This window comes from Aphelocoma coerulescens, chromosome 8 (assembly GCF_041296385.1).
Source record: "Aphelocoma coerulescens isolate FSJ_1873_10779 chromosome 8, UR_Acoe_1.0, whole genome shotgun sequence".
Taxonomy (NCBI): Eukaryota; Metazoa; Chordata; class Aves; order Passeriformes; family Corvidae; genus Aphelocoma; species Aphelocoma coerulescens.
Genome location: NC_091022.1, coordinates 23,256,688 through 23,282,996, shown reverse-complemented (window position 1 = coordinate 23,282,996; position 26,309 = coordinate 23,256,688). Strand labels below are relative to the sequence as shown.

Below are 26,309 nucleotides of genomic sequence, written 5' to 3'. Positions count from 1 at the left end.
CTCTCTCTCCTGAAGACTTTGCCTTTCCAAGCAACACAGGGCTGCTTCCACACTGGCTCCCTTTCTTGGGGCTGAGACACCAATTCTGTCTGTGCATTCATGTATCCCCATGTGTTTGGATGCCCCCCATGGGGACAAAATAAAGCCCCTGCTCTGGTGCTGCCAGACGGCTCTGCCCAGTGCTGCAGCTGCATCACCCGTTAACAGGAGCAGCGCAGCCAGATCCCCACGTGCTCCAGGATGCTTGCTGGGGACACACTGCTCCTCTATATTAGGGACCATCAGCTTTAAGAGGAGCATTTCCTCTCAGCAGAGCTCTTCACAATGAAAGCAGGATTCAGGCTACACCAGAGACATGCAGATGTCCTTTAATGCTAGGTGCACATTTGGTTAGGAGCATCCCCAGGTGCAAATGGGAATCCTCTGGCACGTCCCTGAGTGAGCCTCAAGGGGCTGTTCAGGCCCAGTGCTTCTGTCATGATTTCCCAAAGGGCAGCTCAGCAAGCCAAGCATGTGCCCTCCTTACCCACAGTCTTGGGGTTTCCTCTACCCCTGCCATGGTTGCTATTACACACAATGACCTTCAAGCTATTTACTTTGTTATGGTCCTGCCTTTTGGGGTGTGCTTGCCGTAGGAAATAAAAAGGCAATACACAAGGAGTGGTCCCTTATCACCCCCGTGAATGGAAGCTGCTGCTTCTTCCCACAAGGAAAAATCAGGTCATTAGCTGAAGGTTTTAAGTTCCTGAAGCTTGGACAGCTACAGTTGTTTCTGCTTATCCCTGAAGGACACTGAACCAGTAAGGAGCAGGTAAAAGGGCTGCTTCCATGCAGCTGGAGTCTTCCAGCTCTGCCATTCTTCCGTGGAATCCCTTCTCAGCAGCCCCCTGTTTGACAGGCACCAACCTGTTCAGCTCCCACATGAGATCCTGCAAAACCAAAAGATTTCTACAGGCTGCAGCCAGTGGATATATTTTGTAAAAAAACCCCAAACAATTGGAAACAATTTATTTTTAGCTGCAGGACTTGTGGCTTGAACATGCAGCCTTGGGATGGGAGCCCCGGGAGCAGAGAAAGCCTCCAGCAGAGCCGTGTGGATGGCAACGCCAGCTGTAAGGGAACAGTCTCTGGGTAGAGACGGAATTGGATTTTTGTGAATGCCAGTTTAAATAAGTGGAAGTGTCACTTGATGCTTAAATAAGGAAATGGGAGTTTGATTTTACACCTAGCTGCAGGTGACAGCCCCCAGCATGGCCAAGTGAGATCTGTGCCATCACAGGAACCACACTGGGATTTTTAACCTGCTGTGGCTTCCCCAGTGGCACCTGCATCCCATGATAAGGGAAAAGGGCTGAGTGATGGTAAAAAATTGCCAAAGAGGCTGCAGTCAGTCAGGGATAGAAATGTTCGACACCTACAGTGCCAGATGTGCATCCTACATGCTCTCCCAGTCAATATTTGTGAGACCTCAGTGTCCAACAGTCAGTTGTGACAAATCTGACCCACAGGGCAGTCACCCACCTCCCCCAAAGAGATGAAATGCAGCAGAATCATAAAACACTGTGGCATGATCTGACCATGCTGAAATCCCCTATTTGCTCTGTCCTATTCACATCCCCAACTCTTTCTGCCCTGTTGGGTTTTCCTTTAGCAACCTCTGGTACCCCACATCCCTGTTCACAGCAGATAACAGATTTCTGGGGTGAGGATGAGTGCAGGGCCAAACAGGAGACTGTGGCTGGGGGTAGCTTCATTTCTCTCCCACTATTTGAAAAGGAGGTGGCTGGAAAAAATAAAAAGGAAAATTGGAGGGAAAGGTCATGCATTAGATTGATTTGGGGGGCTCTTTGCTACCATGGCTATAATGACTGTTTAATTATTCCCAGCTCACGTGGCAGTTCAGAAGAGGCTCTGCAGAAGACATGCATTGCTCCAGGGCAAATAACTGACCGGAGATTTATTTCTCACCCTTGGGTTTCCACACACTCCTTCCCAGGCCTCCTGTTCTCCGAGAGTCAGCAGCAGAGGAGGGCTTTGCCCTCCAGAGTTCCAAACCTCAGTCTTCAAATCCCTACCCTAGAGTAAGGGAATGGACTGCAGGTACCACAGGTCTGAAGGCAATTTAAGGAGTGTTCATAGCCCTTTTGGGGCACTGCATGAGCAAGGGAAAACAGGACCCACACTTTTTTTCATTTGCTGTGCTACCCTGGAAGTTCTGACCCATGAGAGGTGCTTCTCACCTACGGATTATGGACAACAGCTTCTGCCTTCCCTGTGGTCTGCCATGGAGGAGAGGAATGGGGCATCTCTAAGCAGGGCAGGCAGCTGCCTGGCTTGCGCCCTCTCTGCTGGAAAAGCCGTGGGTGAAGGGTCCAGGCTGCTGTCATTGCCACCCTCTAAATGCACAGGAGGAAGCTGAAGGGTCTCTCTTCCCTTTCTGTCCATGATTAATCTGCCACAGTGAGGGGCAGGGACACAAATCAGAGGAGGGATGAAAGAGGATAAATCCATGGTATCAGCAGCACCACATTGGCTAGATAATAAACAGACTCGTCTCCTCATAAATTTCTCTCCATTCCCCCATGTTTCCCCTCCATCAACACTGGCAAACCTGGAGCTGGACTGCTCCTGGCCTTTCTCGTGTCCTGGCTGGTGGGAAGAGCTGTGACTCTGCTAGGGAACCTGGGACCCTCCACCTGGGCTGGCATCCTTCACTCCCTCCACAGGCTGGGGTGCAGCAGGAGCAGCAGGATAGGACAGTGGAGCTCCATCCAAGCTCATTGGGCTTTAGATGATGCATGGGACACCTGAGCCGACTGCGGCAAGGTGATCCATACCAGCACGTGGAGTGGGTGGGAGAATCACCAGAGACACAAAGCATACTCCCATTTACTTGGTATTTCCACTGCCTCATTCCCCAGGGTGGCTTGTTCTCACTGCCTCAACACCACACTGTGTCCTCAGTCCTCATTTTGGCAGCAGCCAGCTCACCCACTTCTCCACACCCCACCCAGGGATGTGACCCTGTTAGCTGCCTTGTGGTGGCAGGTGGTCCTGGCCTTGCCTGGGAATCATCAAAAAGCTGACACTTCCAGGCAAGTTTAATTTAAATCTGACAGTAGTCAAACTGCTGGAGAAAGCTTCAGGTGATACCACCCAGCTGGAGATGCATCTGTGCTTGAAACTGGACACCCCTGACTCCAGGGCTGAGATTCCATGCTGAACACCTCTGCCGTGGGCGGCATGGGATGCCCCACTGCTGCTGTGGGGCAGGACTAGCTCCCCCAGGGAATCAGGGCAGAACAGGATGCGAACAACCCGTTCTGTGTCCCTAGAGCAGCTCTCGAACACCAGCCTGTCCCCGCAGCCTGGTTTTGCTGGTGAACACTGGCTGCAGGACAAGCATGGAGGACTCACACCCAGGAGGAGCACGGAGGAGACATCACAGGCAATTAACTGCTCGATTGAACACCTTGGGGGATGCCAGAGCCCTTTGGGAAAGCCCCTGGGAGCACTGGGAGGGCACAGCCAGGGAGAGGGTGCTGCAGGAGAGGTACCGAGTCCCACCTGCAAAGCACGCTCAGGCACTTAATAGTACCTGTCCCCAGCATCTCACCAGGCTGGATTTATGCCTTGAGGGGTCACCTCTGGCGAGACTCTAATAACACGACTTTATTAGCTTCTTGTTCCTTCTTTAAGATACAGTAGCAAGGGGGGAGGAGGGCAGCAGCACCTCGGGAAAGAGCGGGGGTCGTACGGATAGGAAGCAGCTGCCCTCGCGATTCCCCTTCCCGGTGACAAGGGGGAGAGGGAGAAAAATGATGCTCCCTCGAAATTTATCATGCACCCAATTACAATGTTAATTGGCAAGTCCCAGAAATCAATTAATTCGCAAATTTTTTTCAATTAAAAATTAAGATAAATCATAAAACGTTATTAAGCAAAGGCCAAACTCCATGAACTTTTTTTTTTGTAGGCATCTGGGTTTTTTTTTAATTTAAATAAAAAAAAGAGCTGTGTTGCCAAAGCCCGATGCCCTTGAGTGCCTTTGCTGAAGCACAGGGGGCTGTCATCAGCAGGACTGGGCTGAAGACAGATAAAAAAATATCGACCAGTCGGACACACTGCTTCTGCTTTATTGATCAGGCGGGAATTTAACTTGCTGTGCATATCCACCGTGTCAGCAAGGGCCACGGGCGAAATTAAAAGTACTTGGCTTGGAGATGTCGCCTCGATACCGGGGGGTGGGGAGAGATGGAGGGAGGGGGAAGAAGAGGGGGAGAAAGGGAAGAAAAGAAAAGAAGAGGGTGGGAAAAAAAGAGGGAAAAAGAAGGAAGAAAAGAGACAGGAATAAGTTGAGGAGAAGGAGGTTGCAATGCCTGCTTGCAGTCTCACTTGTTGGTCAGGGCTCTTTCCCTTCTCTGGAGAGCCCGCAGGTGTCTACTGCATGCAAGGAAGGGAATCATGTATTCCAACAGAGCATTGGAAAAAACCCTTCTCACTCTAACCTCTCTCATCAAGAGGCTGGGGGACCTGCAGCATTTGCTGCACAAGAAGTCTGGGGAAGTACCTGGTCATCAAGTTAAAGTCCCCAGGCATAAATCAAGGAGACCTGAGGTGAGAGCCATGACCCTGATGTGACACATGACAACAGAGCTAATTCGGGTTTTACACACTCTATTTATCCTGCTGGGCCTGGCAGCACGGCCACTCACCCTTCCCACAGCAGCTGTCCATGCTGGCCCTGGAAGGTCTCCTCTGAAGGTTCTTTGGGACAACACAGCGCTCGGCAGATCCTACAGAAATGAAGCGAACGCTTCCCTGGGGCAGTGCAAGGAGCAGCTGTATTTAATTAGAGGGTTCCCTGAGCAGGAGAGGGCTGTGAGCCACATCTCATAACTTGCTCTGGGTCCTTATTGTGACCAGGAGCAACAGACCAAGCCCCTGTCATTTGGGCACACAGGGACCACAAGGATGATGTGCTTGCCCACCTGTCCACTAGCAGGAGTTTCCAGTGCAGACTCTGGGGGGTTAGTATGGGATGACTTTAATCAGAAAGACCATGAAACACTGGGAAAGCAACCTGTGAAAGATGTGAAAAGTAGGATGCATCTCCAGAGGTCTGAAGACATCTCTCAAGAACAACTTGCCTTGTGACCTATCTCCCAAGGTCCCACAGCCTTCATGTTTTAGCTATATTGCCAGTTTCCTCCTCATTCCTTATCCCACTGGGCCCAGAGCTGCCTCTGTCCCCTGAGAAGAGCTACTGCTGTGCCTCTCTGCATAAAGAAACCTGGAGCTGAAGCTCCACACAGCAGGGTGGGGATGCTCTCTGCAGTGCCGGGAACTGAGGAAGCACTTTCTGCTTCTGCCCCGGCTGCGAAGGAAGGGAGGATTAAGAACAGTGAGAGGAAAAGAGCATGTGTACCAACAAGGGAGAGGAAGCTTCAGAGCTTCCAAAGGAAGATTTAAGCCTGGGCAGAGGTGCACTGAATGCTGCTACACGAGCTGGAGCACCATAGTCCTGTGGTTGGCTCCTTTCCTCTGACATGAATCAAAGCTGGCTCCAAAAGTCAAGCTAAATCCCCCATCTGGGCACTTCACCTGCTTTGACACGGGCCTTCCCACAGCATCTTACTCTGCCCTCCTTTGCCTGACAGTATTTGGTTCTTTGTGACAGCATCTTTGAGGTCACAGAAAACAGCCTGCAGCACTTTCCATTTGCACCAAGGTGCGAGACCCCGGCGCCCTCTGTGCTCCGGGAAATGCTTCGTAATCACAGAAGCAGAAGAGAAATTATTCCTGGACACACAGGAAGGTCATTAGGGGAAATCAGTAGCTCCTGAGATGCTGGATGTGCAGGGATGTGTCTCCACACCCCTAGCAGAATGTCAAGGAGCAATGAGAGCTGCTGGCCCAGGCTGGGAGCAGCCAACAGGTGGGCACAGGCTTTATAACACAAACGTGCTCAGATTAATTACTGACTGCAAAGGCAAAAAGAAAGAAAAGTGAATGGGGGGAGAGTTTGCACAGCCATGGGGGACTTTGAGAACATCATCACCCTCACTGCTCCACCGTCTGGACCACTCCCCATCTATACTGATACACCTCATCCATTTTGGGGAGGTGAAATCCCAGCTCTGAAGCATGGGTTTGCTGCTGGTAATGCAGGGGAGAATCTGGCAGCTGTCACACAGCAAAATAAAAACACCACCTGCCAAATATTTTTGTTTAAAAAAGAATCATTGCATATTCAAGAACAGACTGTTATGCTATTAAAACCACTGCATCCAAAGGCACATTCCCAACCTTCAAAGTGCTGAGCTCAGCAACTGTAATATTGGTGATGTGACTTCCTATGGTTTTTAAAATGGCCAATAAATGTCTCTTCCCCAAACTCTAGAAAGAATCATTGTGGAGCATCAGCTGAGGCTGGCTCTACAGCTCTTTCCTCCTCCTTTACTTCTCTTCTGTCCTCAAATTCATCTTTCCTCCCACCCCGAACTCAAACCAGTGCCCCAAACCTGCCCTCCCCACCCAGCCTCCCCTCCATCAGCAGTGCTCTGCAGTCACTGCCTGGGGAGAGCAGGCAGGGATTAAGGGTCCCCCTGCCCACTGCCACCCCTGCTCACAGTATTTACCTGCAGTGACACATGTAGCAATGCCCACGGGGATGTGTGTGTGTGTCCTGAGGGACACCCCTGGGTGCTGCTCTAGAACACTGTGCCCACCTGCACTCCCCGGGTAGCTCTAGGCTGGGGAAATGCAGCTGCAAGCCAGAGCACCAGGTGAAGCTTGGAGCTGCGGCCACTCACAGCTCCAGAACGAGTCTCACATTTCAGTGTGCTTTACTGCGAGCCTTTAACACAGATGAGGTGTAAAACAAGTGAATGTATATTGAGTGAGGATAGGAGACTCACATCCAGATCAGCTTTGTGCACACAAACCAGGAATATTCACGTATTCTGTGGCAACCAGCCTGGCTGAGGCACAGGACATAGGCATACACAAAGGGTTGGTGTTATTATTTCTTATTTTTACATTGGGTGGCACTTAGCTGCTCAGCTGGGCAACTTTTGCTCTCTGACTGTACAGGCAGAGGAAGGAGAGCATCCCTTCTGCCCTGCATCGTGGAGCCACCACTCTCCCGCCTCCCACTCTCTGCTGCTTTGAGCCTGTGTTCTGCAAAGGTGAGCTCCAAGGTAATTTCTCTTTGGAGGAGGAATACCAACAGTCTTGCCTGGCAAGAGTTAAACCCCATAAAACCAAGGCTTGTAGTTTTGTTTTCTTTCAATTTATACCCTTCACTTAAAGGGGGGGCGGGTGGGGAGGGAAAGAGGGGGAGAAAAAAGAAAGCCAGGTGACATATTCTAAGAGGGAGCACCGAAAACGTGTTAAGCACTTCAAAATCTCATATATTCAATCGGCCTCTGGCAAGACATCTGCCTAATGTTAGCGCTTAAATATCCTTTTCCATTTTACATGCATTCAAGTCTCATTTGAGCGAAATGAAACGGTATTATTAAAGGGAGATTTTGCACAAATGGCCTGAATTTGACATGTCAAGTTCAATGAGGCTGTTACATATGTAACACCGAGAAGGGCTCGGAGGCTGCCGGCTCTTGAAACAGCGCCAGTGGCTCAGAAATGAAATTTGCATTCAGAGAGCCCTGCTTCGCTGCGTGGAGCTGTGCACAAGGCTCGGCTGGACCCACACAGGGTGGAGGAGCTGTGGGGCGAGCACGACCAGGTCTCTCCCTATGCTTTGGGAGACTGGACACACCAAGAAGGCAGCAGAGCTAGAAACCTCATTCCCACTCAAGATAGCTTTTTCAAGGGAAAGCTGGATCCTGCACCAGGGTTGGATCTTCCTGAGAGATGTTCATCACTGGTCCAACAACTGGTTTTCGTCCCCTGGACACGCGCAGAACTCCCTAGGCATGGGTGGGTGCTGCCCTGTTGTCAGCATGGCTCCTTCTCCCTCTCTGCGTGATGCTCCAGCTGGGTTGACCTTGAAATGTCCCTGATCTGAGGCCAGGATGGTCATACCAGTACTATCCATGGCAGGAAAAAGGGCTGTCCCTCTCTCTGGGGGATAAACCCCATTTCCACCAGCTGAGCAAGGGGTTCATTGGAGGGGGTGAGTTGCTTGTGGTGATCTGAGACCATGGGTAGCATCATCCAGGTGCTGCCTACAGCTTCCTTGTATCTCAGCCCCAAGAAGCTCCTGTGGTCACCTGGAGAAATCCCTTTTCCAGGGACTTGATCCAGTGCCCACCAAACCTCCAGTGCTGCAGGCTCAGTGGGCAGGAGGGGATCTGCCTGCCTAACCCCGAGCACAGGAAATTTATGATTTTGTTGCAAATCATTAAGGTTTATTAAAACTTAACACCACAAGCCATGATTGGCTGCATCCTCTTTAAATTAGGGAAAAAAAAAAAAGCCCTTGGAAAGCAGCCCCCTGGTTCGCTTCTCCCCATCACACTGATAAGTAACAGCTGCTCGGCCATTTCGGTAACAAGTCGGTATTGGCAGGGAGCGGCCAGGGCTGCCGGTGCCCGTCACGTTTATAGGCCTACATTTTATTTTTATGTTTATTGGGTTATTTGAGATCATTATTAGTTTCTCTCTTCTCTTGTTGATGTGTTCTTGCTCCTGGCTTCTCCAGGCAGGAAAGGTGGGGGAGTGGGAAATGGAGCAACCCACTATAGCGAGCTGCCTGCTGGGGCTGGGCAGTGCACGGGACTTCAAGCCCCTCACACCCCGCTGCCTGCTAATCCTGCCCGCTATTCCTGCCCTTCCTGCCTGCTGCTGCTGCTGGCCCCTGCATCGGCTCCCTCTGGGACTGGGAGAGCCCATTCCCATGCGGAGCTGCTGTGTTACAGATTAGCCTCCATTGCCTGAATCCATCGCCTAGATTGAATGTTATCTATCACACTACGGAGGGAGTCGTTATTCAATAATTAATAAAGACCTCTGATTCTTCTTTGCTGCCTGCGTGGCCGAGTGGAGCAGGCCAGGGAAGCGAGGGCAAGCCAGGGAGAGCTGTCTCCTCTCTAACTGCTGCTGTTATTTAAAGGAATAATGCCATTCTTTTTCATTTGTCAGCTGGCCCACAATGGCCCTTGTCACGCTTTATGATTTAGGGTTTCCTTTCCTTTCCCATTAAACGCCACCTTCCCATCACCGCTTCGCGCCAGCCAGCCTCTGCTCCTGGCTTGCAGTTTCAGTTTCACTCTGATATTGGCCCAACTTCTTTGATGGGCTCCTCCGAGCACTAATTGCTTCTGTTCATTTAAACCTGTTCACTAATTTGCAGTGGCCCTTTATTAAGTTGGATGTGGCCCAAATTACACCATAAATTACACTTGCAAGGGTACTGGGTGTCGCAGGGGATAAATGGGCTGCCTGTTCCCTACTTTCCCCCTTCCCTATCTTCCTGTGCAACACTGGGAATGAGGGTTTCAGCCTGAGGGTGTGGGTGCCGAATTTGGGATATCTCAACCCAGATCCATTTTGGGAGGTCTCTCTTTCTCTAACTGAAGCTCCCTCCTGCTCCCTCCATCTGCAATGACTATTGCTGCATCAAAGAAGATCCAAGCCAAGCGATGGATTCTGCGTCCTCTGCACTGTGCACAGCCATATGCACCCCTCACCCTGGTACACACACACACACAAACACACACACACACACACAGACACACATGCTGTCCCTCCTCTCCTACCACCTGGTGACATAACTTTGCTTCTAGTCGGCAGTTTGATTCCTTTCCTCACCTTTTAATGACCAGAGAATTCATTAATAATTGAAATAAACATGCTCCTTCCCAAGGCTGCTGACTTTTATTAAGGCAGGGGCAGGGATCTGCCAACCCTTGGCTGCAGCCATTTCCTAAATAACTTCTAGCAGTTAAAAGGCAATTATTTTTTTTAAATAGATGACTTTTTTGCGCTGGGGGTAGCAGAAGGGAGCTGAAGGTAGCTGAGGAGCAGTGTGCACCAATGCTGCAAGGTTGCTCTGTCACAGGAGTCAGCAACATGAGAACTGCTCACTGAAACACAAGTCCCCAGGGAAAGGGATGTCTGTGCCCTCCAGGAGGAATTTCTGCCTGACTACCATGGCAGTGAACTCCAGGGAAATGTTTCTGACCCACTGGCTAGCACTAGATCTCCCATATCTGGTAGCTGTGGGTACCACCATCTTCCCTGCCACGTGCAGGTGCCCCAGCCAGGTCACCAGGGATGCTGGTGAACCCCAGGAAGCTGCTTACCTGATGTTCAGCTGGGTGAGCTTCTCCAGCTCCTGCTCCATGTGCTCCTGCAACTCCCCAGGGCGAAGAAGGACCTGGCAGATGGGGCAGATTGGAGCCTGGCTGTCAAACAAAGTTGCTTTCTTTTTGCCTGTGGGAAGGAAAAGAAGGGAAAAAGCTTTAGCTCAGATCAGCTGCCATCAGCATCGTCTGTGCTCTGCCTTGGTTCCTGTCCTAGCACAGGACTAAAATCCAGGGATTTTCTCATGGTATGGCCCTGATTCTGTCCCCATCCCACAGCCCCTGGGGCAGGGATTGGCTCTCTTCTGCGGTGGGACAGCAGCTGACACAAGAGCATCCCAGCCCTGGCTGTGGGCCCTTCAGTCTTTCAGGGACAGCATCAACAGCCACATTTTGCAAGTGACCCTGTGCAAACCCAGCTTCTCATATGCAGTTCAGGTTCAGGTGATATGACTTGGAGTAGATGGATGACAAAACACTGCTCACTATTAACTCATAAAGAGCCATCTTAATCCTCCTTGACACTCCTGAAGTTGGGTGGGTCAGGATGATCCTCCCCGTGAAGGGCAGAGCAAATCTCCATGGGCACACAATGTTGGGAGGCAGAGGAGAACTCATGTCACGAGGCTGTGGATGCAGTAGGGAGCAGGTCTGAATGCTCATCACCCGGGATTGCTCACCCTGTTCCAGGGCTGGGCTGGGGCCCCTTGCCCTCCCTGCACCACTGGCAGCTCCAGACCCCGCAGCTGCCGGAGCCCTGGGTCCCTTGGGGCTGTATCACCCCTGGGTGAGATTTGGGGCTGCCTGTGTACCCCAATCCCTAGCTGGGTTGAGTCTCTGGGGCAGATCTGCAAGTGAGGCATTTCCCTCCTTACCCTCAATCCTCTCCCCCACTTCCCTGCCCAGCCACATCTCCCTGGTTCACTCCCTGCTCTGAAGCCAATTTCTTCCAGCTCAGAAACTTTATTGCCCCCTCTGTAAGGAATATACAGCATCTATTTAACATAAAATAAAACTCTAAAGCAAACAATGAAGTTCCCATAAAAGAGAGAAGCCTGCGGGTCCCCAGGCCCCCTCTCCCAGCTGTACTAGCAGCTCTGCTCATGAGAGGGCGTGCGGAGCCTGGCTCAGATGGCTCTGGCAGGGAGAAATGTGCTTTATAGCTGCCTGTTGTCATCCAACATGAACCCTCCTGCTGGATTATTTATTTATGTATTAGACATGGATCAAATTGGTTAAATCCGAGGGAGAGGCAGTAATGCACAATAAAGCAGCCAGTGCTGGATACGAGGGGGCTGTGTGCAATGTGGCCTTCCAATCAGGAGCCAAAAGGTGCCATTTTATGGTTCCTAATGATGGTGGAGTCCAGTTAAATGAATCCCCATTAAAGGAACAGACCTTCTCAAAGGATAAAACATTGGTGTGAGCAGCTTTACTGGATCCCTGCTTCTCCCTGTATAACTGCCTGGCACAAGCATTTAACGAGGGAAAGTGTCTGAAAAAGTTCGAGAGTCACCTTGGCTTATCTTTGCCCTCCAGCAGGACAAAGTGTTTGTGCCTGGGAGAAGCAGGGCTATCACTGGGATATTAGTTGCCCTTTTCTTCAGCATCCTGATAGGAAGTGGGAGAAACTGAGGCATGAGGGGCAGGTTGGGGCAGGCCAGTGCTATGGGGCTACCTCCCCAGCTTCCCTCTCCACTGGGAACTCTCCCATCTGCAGAGCCAGGAAGAAAACCCTGCTGGTCTCTGCTCTGGACTTGGGCCACTCCCAGAGGCTCCCAGGCAGATCCCAGGTGCCTCGGCCCCTCATTCCCACCACCCTTCTGACAGGGAGGACACAGCATGCTGTTCATGCAACTTGGAACATCTTCCTCTCTCCTCCTTCCCTCATGTTTAAATAATGCCCAGAATCCAACCCAAACCCAAACAACCAGCTCCTGCTGACCCTTGCAGGAAAGGTCAGCATTTCAGTAATTCCACCTTCCTCTTGGAGCTTTTCCACTTTTGTCTAGTGGGGGCCCAAAATAGCCCAGGTGCGTCCCCGACCACCTGCTATTTATAACCCCAACTTCACAGCAAAACAATGGAGCTGTCTGAGTCTCCCTCCCAAAATAAACAGGCAGCCTTTGAGCGGACGGGAAATCCTGCTGGATCCCCACTGTGGGGTGTACAGACATATGGGTAAACAGGCTGCCCTCTGCCCTACCGTGCTGCATCCCCACTCCTGGCCCAGGCCAGCGCTGTGGGGCCTACATCGCCAGCCATCCACAGCTTTGGCTGCTGGGGCTGGGATGCCTGCTGGGGCTGGGATGCTCTCAGCAGCACCAAAGGGTGGAAGAGAGGTTGAGCATCCACGTGTCCCTGCTCTACGGGGAGCCCAGAGATGTTCATTTGCTGGAGGAGGTGATGGACTGTCCCGGACCACAGAACTGGGATTGGCAGCCTTGGATCAGGATGCATAGTCAGGGTCCCCTGCTGGGGACCAGCTGGAACACCAGACTGGTGGGATTTTTAACCCCCTGCACACCCAAGTCCTTGCGCCCTGCTGGTTCTCTCCCATGGAGTGCATGTTCCTAAACAGAGGTGACTTTGGCTTTCAATGGCTGGGGCAACCAGGAGCGATCTCAGGCCATGGGAAGAAGCCTTGCTCTCTTCCATGGCTGCTCCCAACCCCAGCCCAGGCCAGCAGGAGAACTGAGCAGCAGTGGCCTTAGCCACCAGCTATACCAATGATACAGTGATGAATTTGTGCCAAGGAAGGATGTGACAGCTGTCATTCCGCATCCCCATGACAGCTGGGGAAGATCCCCTTGCTCCAGTGAGTGCGGGAGGCTGGTGCTTGCACTGAACCAAGGGCTTCCAGAGGGGCAGGAGAACAGGAACCCGGACACACAGCCAAGTCCCTGACACACAGATCGCAAAGCAGGAGACAGAAGGAGCCCTGACTCCTGGCCCAAGGGGCTGACAACCACACTTTCACAGGAGCAGGGCTAAGTACAAGTGACAGGCAGAAAGGAGGGATTCTCTCCCGTGCCAGGAGGACACCTACGCAAGCCTCCCCAGGTCTGTGGAACCCGCTGCGTGCCTGCAGTGCCACAGAGGCTGCTCTTGGGATGCGTCTCCCCAAATCAGCAGCATCCACATCTGCAGCATGCCCAGAGCCTGGCACACACCCACGCTGTGGCGTCTTGCTCCGGGCAGTGGTACCCATCTCCACGGTGTAGGATGATGGGTTGTGCGGAGAGGGAGAGGATGGGCATGGCAAGTCCTCAGGCTTTGTTCGTGAATGCCAGGGTGGAGAGAGATGCATACATCTCACCTCTCCTCTCCAGAGCAGGGACATCCTGATATCCAGGAGAAAACAAAGGATGCTGCACCATGTGTGTGGCTGGACGGTGCTGGGGTGTAAGTGCTTGCCCCTCTGGATGGAGCGGAGGGCATTGATTTGCCCAGGGCAAAACAAAGGGCCCATATCCGTGAGCAGGAGGGACCTGCGCCTGCTCTCTGCTTGTCCTTCCCTGCCCTGTGCCAAACCTGCTCCTGGGAGACACTGAATGGCTCTTTTCAGGCTTTTGTTTTTTGGCAGCTGTGTTTTTGTTTTCTTTGCCCCTCTCTCTCCCCTTCACTCTCTGGTTACTCGGTAGGCTCGGCTCCAGTGTTTACCCTCCGTGGCTCTGCCGTGCTTCCCTTGCTGCTGACCCCCCGCTTGCCAGTGCCAGAGAGATGAAAAGGCAGAGCCTTGGTGCTCCTGCTGTTTGCACGGTCTCCTGGGCTCCGCGGAAATGTTTAACTCCAAGTGTTGAAACCGAATATTTCCTGCTCTGAGAGCAGAGCCCTCAGTGCGCACATGCACCCCTGTGTGGAGGAATTTGTCCCCAGGCTCTTTCAGAGGGCACCTGCAAATGGATCCCAGCCCAGGTAGGGACTAGATCAAACCCTCCTGATCCCACTGGGGATGGAGGGCCGGATCCTTCACTCAGTTACACTGATATGGATCGAAGATAATTCTCCTGAGTCCTTTGAGAAAGGTCTGATTCACTGCAAAGCAGCTGGTAATGGGACCTGGGCTCCAGGATGGGAGCTGGGCTCAGGTTCTGGGGACACAAGCATGATATTGAATAGGCACGAAGCCGTGAAGTCACCCCTGCTCCTGCCCTGCACCTGTGCCCTGACAGCACTGGGAGGCTTATGCAGGGTGGGAGTGCATCACTTGGAAGGCAGAGCTTTCCCTCACAAGCAGAATGCAAACTGCTGTTTTGGAGAGCATTTAAGAAAAAAAAAAATGGAAACCCAGCCCACCAACAGTCCTGACAGCACAGGATGTATACAGCCCCTCACCACTATGCAGCTCAGAGTAAACAGTGCTTCCAAGTCAATGAGCAAAGTTTACAAGGCATGAGGGCTCACTCTGCACAGGAGCTCAGTAAGTTGCCAAATGAATGAAATAAATTGTTTATAACTCCATTGCTCTGGGGCACTGATGGCTTATTTGCACAGTAAGGTGCTTCCCCAGGAACTGCTGCCATGGGTGGCACAGGCACCGCCACCTGTGCCTCCCCATGCTATCCTTCCTTGTGACCATCTGAAGCTTGCTCCCATGAGGACCAGCTCTTCAGTCCAAACTCCTGATTTCTCCTACATTAAACTGTTTTCCACTTCCTGAGTACCAAACCCCCCTCCTTTGAAATGCCTCCCTCCATCTCACTCTCCTATTTGCACTCTCTTCCTCTTAAACACTCCATCATTTAAACCCAACCAAAACCAGTTGATCTGAAACTCTTCTGAATAGAAATGACCCTACGCAGGGGCCCTGCAGCCCTGTGCCCTGCTTCAGGGGCCGTGCTGAAGCCATGTGGGTGGTAATGGAAGTGCTGACACAGGCTCCTTGACAGCATCACCACTGCCAGCGCCTGTAATAATCCCTCCCGGCTGCTCTGCAACTCGGTTTCCGCGGCGATTATTTTCCATTCGATGATGGGCTTGTTGTTATTTGTGTACTGATAGCAGGTATCTCGTGTGACAAGCCTCCTTTCCTTCCATCTCAAAAAACAATAATTCAAAGAAAGCCCCATATTAGCTTGGAAATAGCAAAACACTCACTCTTCTCCTGACGAGCCCACGCCGCAACCGATGAGGCTCACAGAGCCCTGGTAGTAAGTGGCAGCCAAGGAGGGGAGATGACAAGGGTGGCTCAAGGCAGAGATGGTTCATGTGTCAGTGCAGAGCATCCCAGAATAACAGTAGAGGCAAAAAATATTTGGTAATAAAGTGAGGGAGCAGGAATAATGTTGCTCACTGCTGCCCCATCTCCCTGTTATTTACTAGTGTGGTCCCAGTGCCATCCCCATGAGGCAGCATCCTGCCTGCTGGGCACTGTCTTGGATCCTGCTGGTTGGTACCAAAACGTATAGGCCCCCAAAAACCTGCACGAGGTTAGGGCACCTCCCACTCCTTCCATCAGGGCGTTCCCATCTCCTGCCTGGCTGTGGGATGCAGACCTCAGCTTGCTGCCCAGGACCAGGTACCCTGGATCTGGCCCCTGCTGCAGTTGCTCTACACGTGGCAGTGGAGATCCAGGTGCCAGAGGCAGTGATAGGCAGTGAGGTGACTCAAGGTTTGTGTGCCGTGGCTGGGTTCAGTGTCTGGCCATGACTGCATCCACAGCACGACTTAACTCTGCAAACACCCCACAGAGCAGCAAGCACATCCAGACCACTGAGGCATCACCCTGCATTGAGCAGGCCTCCCTAGGAGCACATGCCTTTTGGAGGTCTGTGCAGGCAGGAAGGTGGCAGAGGTCTGAAGAAATGGCTTTTCAAGTAAGAAAATGTTTTTGAGGAATCACTCCTGCATCACAGCGCAAAGATGCTGCAGGGCACCAGCAGAAGCTGGACTTGGATTGTGCTTGGCACAGCACGGGGCCCCTCCTGCCTTGAATCCAGCAAAGAGAGGCACGGGATGAGTGACAGATGGTTTTATATGCCATGGGTGTATAAAACACGTAGAGACATGGACAGGGGGACCTCAAAACCCCATGAACAAACTGGGTCACAGAGAAGACCTGCACTCTGCTGCATCCCCACCAAAAGCCTGATCCCTGACACTGCTCCCTGCTAATTTGCCCAGGATGCCAAGCAGCTTAGAAAATACACCTGCTTCTCCTGAGAGTAAAAACTACAGAGGGATCTGAGGCAGAAAAGCTTGCTAAAATATTGATTTCCTTCCAAAGAAAGAGTTGTTCTTGTAGCTGCCTGTCCAGACAAGCTGGATACTGGAGAGGACTGGTGCAAACTGGTGCAGTGCTACTGCACACAGTTAACCCCAGCTGAGGCTGATCCCATGGGTCACTCAGTAAAAATGCATGTTTGAACAGCACCCTGGGCTCATCGGAGGCTGTTGCACGTCCCATTGGGTCCAGCACCATGTTTCTCATGGCGAGTGGCAGCCCAGCAGCAGGAGAGGTGAGGAACCCCTCGTGATCCGACCCTGGCTCTCCATCTGCGGAGATCATGGCTGCCCGGTGCGGGGCAGTGGAAGATGGATTAAGCTGGGCAATAATTTAAGAAACTGAGTGAGTCTGTACATCCAATCACTTTACAAATCAGGGGAAAGGGAGAGAGGAGGAAAGGCAGGAGGGGGGGGGAGAAGTGAAAAGGCCGCGCAGGGAAATGCATCACAATTACTGTCTCAGCTCTAATGAGGAGCCTGTCATGAGGCTGTCATCCTACGGAAAGCCACCTACTCAGAAAGATTCAATAAAAAAGTAGCAGAGAGATAAAAAAGAGATATATTTCAGCCCTTGCTAATATTCTTTTCATTTGTCCCAGCACAAAATAAGATACTGCACTTAACCAGCTCGGTTAAAATGAAAAGGGGGGGGGCGGGAAGGGAGCAGCATTGATCAATACCACTAAAAGCCGGTAGACACGGTGATGGAGTGCAATTTTTTTGTCTGTGCTGAAGCATAGCAGAGGCCCGGGCGGGGTAATTTATGATTCGTACGCATGCCGGCTAACTAGAGGCTGACAAGACAATGAATCCTCGATGAGAGGGATGCAGGCCGCCGGGAGAGCTGGGAAGGGAGAACATGACAGGGACCTGGAAGGGAGAGGGGAAGAGGAGGGCTGGGACAGGCTGTGATCCTGTCTCCCCATGGTGCTGCTCAACATGGGGATGCTGAACTGAGCAGAAACACTTCTCCAGGTTTCACAAGAGGAAAGTAGAGAAATGCTGAGAACAAGCCAGGGAAGGTGTTGCACTGCCTCCATCTGTGCCCTCCTCTCTTGCAGCTCCCAGCTGGGCAGCCTGCCCAGGCAGGCTTCTCCCAAGGAACCACTACAGTGCCCAGCCACACCCCTCACTGGGCTGGAGATTGACCAAATGGGATCAGCAGGGACCAAGGACAGAGATGATCCCTTCTCTGCTCCAGATTCTCTGATGGGTGCCAGTATGAGTCTGGAAAAGCTCAGGACCACAGAGCTGAATCTTCTTGCTGCCATCCGCCCTCTGCTCTGGGAAGGAAACTGGAGTCTCCTCCAACCTACTGATTCATCTCCCAAACATACAAGTCCTCGGGAGCAGCTGGGTCTCCACAGCATCCGTCAGGGATCCCTGACTTCAGTGAACACAGCACAGCAGAAACACTGCTGAGGGAATCCTACAGCTCTGTCCTTACATCCTGGGGGATCTCCTGGGGCATGATGCACCTCCTTCCCTCACATCCTTGAGCTGCCCTCCATCCTATGGGTCTTTTTATATCATGAACCCAAGACTGGCCAGGCTGTGGATAAACTAACCAGACCCAGTGAGATCGGGGGATCATGTCTGCAGTTCTGCAGACTCCATGGCCCATGGCTGGTCCTTCGTCAGTGGGACTTGCAAAATGAGGCACTGGGACACAGCACACTTCCCAGCACATAGGCAGCCAGGCAGAAGACCCCAGGGCTCTCTCAGGTCCTGTGCCATGTGTGCATCATAGCCTGACAGAGCGTGGGGAATGATTCTGCCCCCTCACCATCCCTCCTCCTCCTCAGCCACCTGGAATGCCAGGGTCTGTGTACCCAGGGCTAGCAGCTGGGCAGCATTCACCAATGTGCCTGGCCTCTGGCCCTGTTTGTTGTTACAAGGGCCACTTGTGTTCCTGGTTGAACCAGTTGCCCAACCTGGAGTTTCTGCTGGCCTGGTGGGAGAGAGTGGAGAGAAGGAGTTGTGTAGCTGCATTGCCAAAGGATGCCTTAACTATGCATTCTCTGCATCAGCTCTTGGGATGGAAAGACCTGGAGCAAAGCACCTTCTTTAAATGCCATAAAATAATGTCAGTAGGAACTAGAAAAGGTGTGAATTTCACAGAAACATCCTCGTATCTGGCTGGGAGACTACAGGAGCTGGGATCTGAGGTCTGGACACATTTGGGGCCTGTTTTGGGCCTCGATTGCTTCATCTGTAGCAGAAACAGGGATGCAGTTGAGAGTGGGAGCGACAGCCCTGCACAGGGACTGGGGGAGACCTGCAGGGGTTTTTTGCCCTTCCCTCATTCCACCATCACATCCAGCTCCCTATAAAACGTGCAGGATGATCCTGCATCAGGCTGCAGCTGCTCAGCTGTCTCAGCCCCATCTGCCTGCATCTCTGAGTCCTCAGCAAAGAACCTGACTGCATCCTGAGACACAGGATCAGCCTGGAAATGGGTCTTTGCCTTCACCACTGGCAGTGAAACAACAGCCTAGGGTCTACCCCACTGCCAGTGGGCTGGGGCATCCTGAGGGTCCCCCCACAGCCCAGTGAGGGGCCCCAAAAGGAGCTCCAGCCCCATTCTGGTCCTGCAGAAGACATAGGCAGCCATGCTGCTCCTATGCCCTTGACTTGGAGGGCAGCCTGTTAAGTTGGTGATATACTGATACGCCTATAATTTGAAGGGGTGACGGGGTAGAGTCTTTCCCTGCCTCCCACCCACTCCCTCCCCACCACGTTCCAGCTCCTCTCCTCTCCTCCCTTGGGAATGTGTGGGGCACATATCGAAAACACAGATATTGAACTGTCAAAACTATTTCCTACAAGAAAATAGATTCATCAGCTTGCAGCACACAGGGTCATTGCCACATTTTCCCCTCGCGCCAGCACCTGCACATGCCGGCGCATACCCAATGCCTCTTCGCAGCACCGGCACTTTAGCTTGTAGCTCAGGGCCCTTAAGTGACTTTGAGAAATGGATAATCGATTATAATTCCACGGGCCTCTCTGCAGATTTATCCGGAGAATGTATAAAAGCCAGGGATTGGGAGAAGCGGGTCCTTCTGGCCAACACGTCAATTGCCTGCGTTTTTCGTGCCCGGCTCGGAAAATCGCATCCCGAGCACGACTCTGTTTAATCCATCAGTACACAATCAATGCACTCTGTAATCAACTCTTGATCACTTAATTTTACACATGTTGGCTGAATCCCTTTGTTTAATCACTAGATCAGGCCGCCTTGTTGCACTGCCCCCTCCCTGCTTAACCCTCCCTGACCCTCATCCCCTGTTGTCGGCACTACCAAATGCAGCCCAGAGCCTTCATTTCACCTTGAGGAAGAGCTCCCATGAATTTAGAGAGTTGCGAGATGGCAGAAAGGAAAACAGAAGGAGTGAAAAATAACACTGGAGAGAAAGAAAATATTTTCCCTTCTGTGTCTTCGTAGGGCTTGTCCTGGCCTTTTTGATCCATGTAACAGAAACCACTGCTGGGGTTTAAAGGGGGGCTGGATGTTGGGGTACGTGCACTGAAGACCTGTACCGTCCCAGGGAGAATGGGCACATTGGGGTGTCACTGGGCAGATGCCCCAGCACATGATGAGCACTCATCACACAGCTGCATCTGTCCCCTCAGCATCCTCCCCACCCCCTGATTATTTTGACTGTTTTAGCAGCCAATGCCATTATGAGCAACAGTTCTTGATCTTTCCCTCCCAGAGGCATCCTTGGGAGCATGGCTCCCATCTCACCAGGGTTCATCTCCCTTTTTATGGCAAGAGCACGACCCTTGGGTTGTGAATGCATGTAAACACAGCTATTTGGCATTTTTAGCATGATTTGTGTCATTAGCCTGATGCCATCTCACCCTTCACATGTATTCTGCTGGCATGCCAGGGTCAGTGTCCGGGGGATGCTCGTAGGTGGAGATGTCTGACTGCCCGACAGTGAAATGCACTGGGATTTTGCAAGAAGATTTTGTTGCACTTTAATTGTGTGATGAGAGCCTGGAGCTCAGAGATAGGGGCACCACATACTTGCAATCCAAATGTGGACCATTTTGACTGGACATGTAGGTCACACAGCACGTTCCTCCTACCCAAGCAGCACAGCAGTCATTCTTAACCCAGTTAAACCTTCCTTTTAAAAGAGGCCTTGATGCTGCCTCTGATTTGGCACGTGGAGTAACTGCTGCTCATTCCTGCAAGAATAAATGATGGGATAGGCCTGAACAAGAGGGATCTGGAAGCACAATTGGCAGGGGAACGTGCAAATGTTAGCTTTGCACAGGAAACTCGCACAAAACTGCGTGTTGACACCAAGAGGCCAGTTATAGGACAAAGCAGGCACGGATGTTTAAAGAGTATTCCAGTTGCTATTCTATAGCAAATAGTCTTCAAAGAGCCCCTGGAGCTCTTGGCTTCTCAGCATGGAAAGAGGAGCTTGTGCAAGATGAAACGCAAATAAATAGTTTACCACAGAAAAGATATCCAAGGCAAAGAGTGAGATGCAAGTTTTAGATCTCACATTAGCCAGCTGGGGTTTTATTGGTCCCCAAGTAAAAGCTGTAAATAAAATACAAATCTAACCTGCATATTGTCAAGCTACATTTAAAAAAAGCCCACAACTTAATTGCACTCAAGAGCACCAAGGGGCGAAGCCGTGCATGGTGCATCACAAGGCAGCCCACAGAGCTGTTCAGTAAAGTGTAAATCCAAGCAAGAGCTGAACAAGTGGAACCTTTTACCTTGGAATCTGCCAACAGGCACAGATTACTCTGCCTTTGCTAACATAGCCCATTCTGCTCCAGGAAATCTTGGTAATGGATTTGTAAGGAAAAGGCGCACAAAATGCCCTCTCCTCTGCTCACACTGACATTGGTGGCAAGGAGGAAGGATGAGTGGTGAGTTGGATTCTAAGACCCCATCTCCTTGTTTCCAGCTACCTGTCTGGCCACAGACAGCAAAGGTAATGTTGCACTTTAGGGAGGCACAGGCCGGGTGACAGGGACAGCAGCTCCAATTGGAGTAAGCCAGCAGAGCATCTGCCCCTCCTGTCCTAACTGCTGAGGGCTCCCAGGGACTCCTGTGCCAGCCTCTGTAGTGTTCCTGGGGTGCTCCAGAGCAAGGACAGGGCTCCCCTCCATGTCAGGCTCTCATCCCTCCTATGCAGAGCTTAGCTGCTCTTTTCATCCACTTTTTATTTCCACTGCATTCATTCTTTAAACCATAATAAATGCTGATATGTTGATAACATCAAAACTAGCCCACCTGGCTCACTTTAAGAAACCGCTCATCCCAGAAGATCCATGCCTGGAATCTGGTCTGGGCTTCACCTGACTAATGTCTGCAGGGCTTTTTTTTCTCAGGGTCTGCACTTGTTCAAGGCAGTCTGACTTCCATGGGAACAGAGAAATCCAAACCAGGTCATTCTGTCCCCAGAGTCCCTGGTGGACCCTGTGAGCCCCTGGCCAGGGACTACTCTTCTTCCTCATCACCTGACACAACACACACTGCTTTGGCTGGGGTCCTGCTACACACACAGGAGCAGGGCAGGATGAGGCCTCACATGCACATCATAAGCAATTGGGGATGATGCTCTGCCTGGAGAGCTAAGGGCCCAAGTGGAGCAGGCAGGATGGGAAGCCAGGCAGAGACAGGATATGCCCAGGTTGGAAGAAGGTATCATCCAAGCTGAGGATGTGTTTGCAAATCCTGGCCCAGCAGCAGGGAACCCTCTAGGAAGAGCAGGAAAGACCTTGCTGCAAGCTAGCCTGAAGGAGAAGGAGCACAGGGATGGAGGAGAGCCACCCCCGCTCTCACCCACATGCCGACACAGGCGATAACAGTGTCACATCCCTTCCACTGTTTTCAGGTGGAGGGAGGGAAATGAGGAAAAAAAAACCCCAAAACAACCTGCCAAGGACTAATTAATATTTAATTTACTGCAAAATGTACTTATTATTCCCAAGTAATTGGCCGACTGCACAGCTGTGACCACTAATGAATAGGGGGGGGGCAAGACGCAGGGACAGGAGGCGGGCGGGGGGAGCACAGGGGTGGTGGTGTCTTTGATCAGACCCTGCTGCCTGCCTTTTAATGTGCATAATAAGAAAACTTAAACAGCTTTGATTTTTTTTGCTCCCAAGATCTAAAAATGGCTGTGATGCCTCTAATGGATTGCGTTTAGCTTATTGCACTGTAATCGCCCTATTATCGCTTGCAACTTTAACGAGGGGGAAGAAAAGACTTTGGAAGATGGCATTTGCAAATAGGTTGTTGAATAACACTGCTGCTAAACACAGAGAACACAGGCGAGTCCTGCTTATTGTGATTCCTAGCATAGATTCCCAATACCTGAGGCACTCAGCATCCCTGTCTCTATTGCTGCTTTTTGCTCTGTGATTGAACTATTGGCTCATTTAACTCTAAGGATGGGAAATATTTTTTTACCTGCTAATAGAAGCGTGGCTCGGTTGTGGCCCAGTGTAGATTTTTAGATCAGTTTTTCTTGATGGCTTATTCTGTGGAGAGAGTTAATTTCACCCCAGTGCAGAGTACTTAAGTGGGATTTAAGTGGCATGGGAGTCTTTTGCTGACCCCTTAGCACAAGGTGAAATCTGCCCTAAGAGCCTTCCCTCCCCAGAGAGAGATGCTCAGCACAAAGTGGGGACACATCCTGATGCTTCAGCCTCTTAGTCTGCTGCTGGGATCTGATGTTTCACATGCAGTCCTGACCTGCACAGGCACAGCTTTTGGGCACAGGGACAATCTCATATATCCCCATACCCCAGGCTGCCTCGGCAGATGCACAAGGAAATGCATCTTTGCTAGGTTGAGGGGATGTGGAGGAGCATGGGTAGGGACTGAAAGTCCTGGTTTCTTGTTCCTTCTGAGTCCTGACCTGCTCAGACCCTCACTGTTCCCTCCCATGACAGGCAGTTGCTGTAGTTGACACTTTTTCCCCCTGAGGCCATTTTTCCCCCCAGGGCTGCCTTTCCTTTGCCCTGAGCCTCACCCCTCCTCTCCTCCACTGCCTCCCCCACTCCAATGAAAGGCCTGGTGGTGGGTCCGAAGGCTCCCTCAGCTCTATGACAGCACTGAGACCCAGGCCAAGTTCCCATCCCACTTCCATGGGTGTAAATCCAAAGCAGCATCATGGACTTCAACAGTACAAAAGCCAGATCAGCACTTGGCACCTCTGCTCCTCTCAACATCCAAGTCTGTGGAGCGGCAGGCTGGGAGACATTCCGTCACAGCCTCCCGCTGCTCCTGCCCGTGGCTGCCTCTTCCCTCCCACTAAGGCAAACAGCTCCTCAGACACCATCCCAGGGAGGCCACACTGCGGCACGCAGCCATGGCACACAGCGACAGGGACAGGAGAGAATCCTGAGGGTAAAGAGGACATGGAGCACACTCACACTGCAGAGCCATCCAGCAGCTGGAGGGAATTCAAGGAAGGGTGGTGGGAAGGAGGTTGGCAGAGCTACACCTGCAGCTTGGCGGAGCAAGGAGAAATGGTCCTGACTTGCCATGGGCTCCATGCATCTCTGTGCAGGGACTTTGTGCCAAGATACAGCCTGACACCTCTCTGTGCCTGGTCCTGGTAGCTTCCTACCTGGCAGGGACAGAGGCGAGGCAGGCTGGTGCATGAAGGTTTCAAGGGAGATGGACCTGTCTGTGCTGCAGGGATGGACCTGTCCTGTGCTGACAAATGCATAGGTGCATGGGAAAAGACAGATTTGAGCTTGGGAAATTCATCGCCATGGGTCATTGGTCTTGTTTCAGCTAGGATAGAGTTGATTTCTTCTCTTTTAGCTGTTACAGTGCTGTGTTTTGGATTTGGAATGAGAATGGTGTTGATAATACTGATGTTTAGGTTTTTGTGAAGTTGTGTTTATCCTAAGTCAAGGACTTTCTTCCCCCTTGTCTCATGCTCTGCCAGGGAAGGGGTATGCAAAAGAAACTGGGAGGATGCATAACTGGGACAGGTGACCTGAACTGACCAAAGGGATATTCCACACCATCGAATGTCATGCCTAGAATATAAACTGGGGGGGAGTTACCTGGAAGTGCGGCCAATCTGGATTTGGGAAGAGGGGTCTTGCATTGGTCAGAGCAATTGCATTGGGTAACACTTGTTTTTTCCCCTTTTATTATCATTATTATTTACCATTATTATAGCATTTTACTTTATTTTCAATTATTGAACTGTTCTTATCTCAATACACCAGTTTTACTTTGATTCTCCTCCCCATTCCACCAGGGTGGCAGGGGGAGGGCGGTGCATGGTGTTTTATCTCCAGCTGGGCTGCGACAGTCATGCAGCCCCTCTGATGGAAACCTGTGGCATCTTGGTGCTAACACGAGGCTAAAAATAGGTTGAGCAGAGCAAAAGGAAATGCACTGGGAGCGCATGCTCCCTACCTGCATGAGGGCAGGATCCTGGTGTCAAACTCCTCAGGAAGCTGCAGACAAGCATGGGCTGGAAGGGCAACCATTACCCATGGGTGACCACCACAGGCAGAGTCAGCTGAAAACAGCCTTCCATACAATGCAGTCCCAGTTGATACCCAAAATGACCATGTTTGGCTTGAAATCAACTCCTGCTCTACTTTTTGACTACATATTGTGCATTATCCCCATAGTAAAACCGTAATGGCAGCAGAAAACTATATGCTAACCCAATAAATAGTAACAGGCCCCCTTGGAGTCATTAGAGACGAGCATGTGAGCCGGCCACATCAGCACCAAGGGAGCCACACAGCCAGAGGACACAGTGGGCTGCAAGGTGAGGAGTGGTCTGGGTGCAGTGGGATTGGCAGCGAAGCCCCCTTTTCTGCTTGCATGGCTCCTCTCAGAGGGGGAAATTCAGACCAAGATGCCAGGTCTGAGTATCAGTGCTGCACTAACCCCTGCTCCATGAACCTTGTGCTTCTGTGGGTGCTGAGCTGCAGGCAGAGGTAATGCCTCTCTTCCCAAATTTTCCATCCCCATCTCTGCATGAAGCCAAGCAGCTTTTTCTGTGTCTTTCTCTCAAGCTCCCCCACTCTTCCCTCTCCCTTCTGCACTCTTGTGCTGGCTGAACCAAGAAGCAGACACTGCTTGAAAATCCTCCCCAAAACCACTTTTCTGCCTTGCTCCCAACTGGCAGATCTTGCAAAAGAAAAACTGCCACCAGACCTTCAAAGAAAAAAGCAATTTTGGTTGGGCTCTTGGCAGGCTGAGCTCGTGTTGGCCTCGCACTGTTGGATTTTCCTTGCTGGATGCTGTCTCTCCAGCATCAAGAAGGAGCTGGCTGTCAACCCATAGAGTTTTATTTTGGATTTTATTAGACCTGATCAGAGAGGCGCCTTTTTTTTGGTTGTACCTCAAGGCGGCACTCAGACGCCCCTCAGCATCTGCCAAAATAATAATTAACATATATTTGATTAGTGCCTTGTGTGTGAGAAGGCTGATGCTTTGTAACCATGAGTGGCCACTGGGAAGTGGGTCAGCACTACCCCTATTTCCCAAAAAACTGCTGCAAAGAGGGGAGTATGGTCTTGTGGCCATGACATGACACAGGGACTCAGGACCAAAGATTGTCTGTTTGATCTCATTAATTTTCCCGTGCTTTAAGCCTTCTTTCCTAGAAAAAAGATCAGAATTCCATGTATATCCCATGTTTTAGTTTCTTTCTCTGTTCAGTCTTTAAGCTCAATGGGACTGTGCACAGGGCTCTGCTGCTAAAGGGGTCTCATCTAAACCTCAAGAAAAACATAAATAACATTATAAATAATAAAAAATATAAAATATAATAAGTAATACAA

The 26,309-nt window shown here is 51.3% G+C and overlaps 1 protein-coding gene across 1 annotated transcript in view; it reads right to left on the bottom strand.

The window, feature by feature from the left end:
- RNF220 (ring finger protein 220) overlaps window positions 1-26,309 on the bottom strand; it is a 219,301-nt gene that overhangs the window by 72,864 nt on the left and 120,128 nt on the right. The window contains exon 3 of the mRNA XM_069023225.1: window positions 10,272-10,401. Coding sequence (XP_068879326.1) covers window positions 10,272-10,401 — 130 coding nt within the window. The remainder of the gene's footprint in view (window positions 1-10,271; window positions 10,402-26,309) is intronic.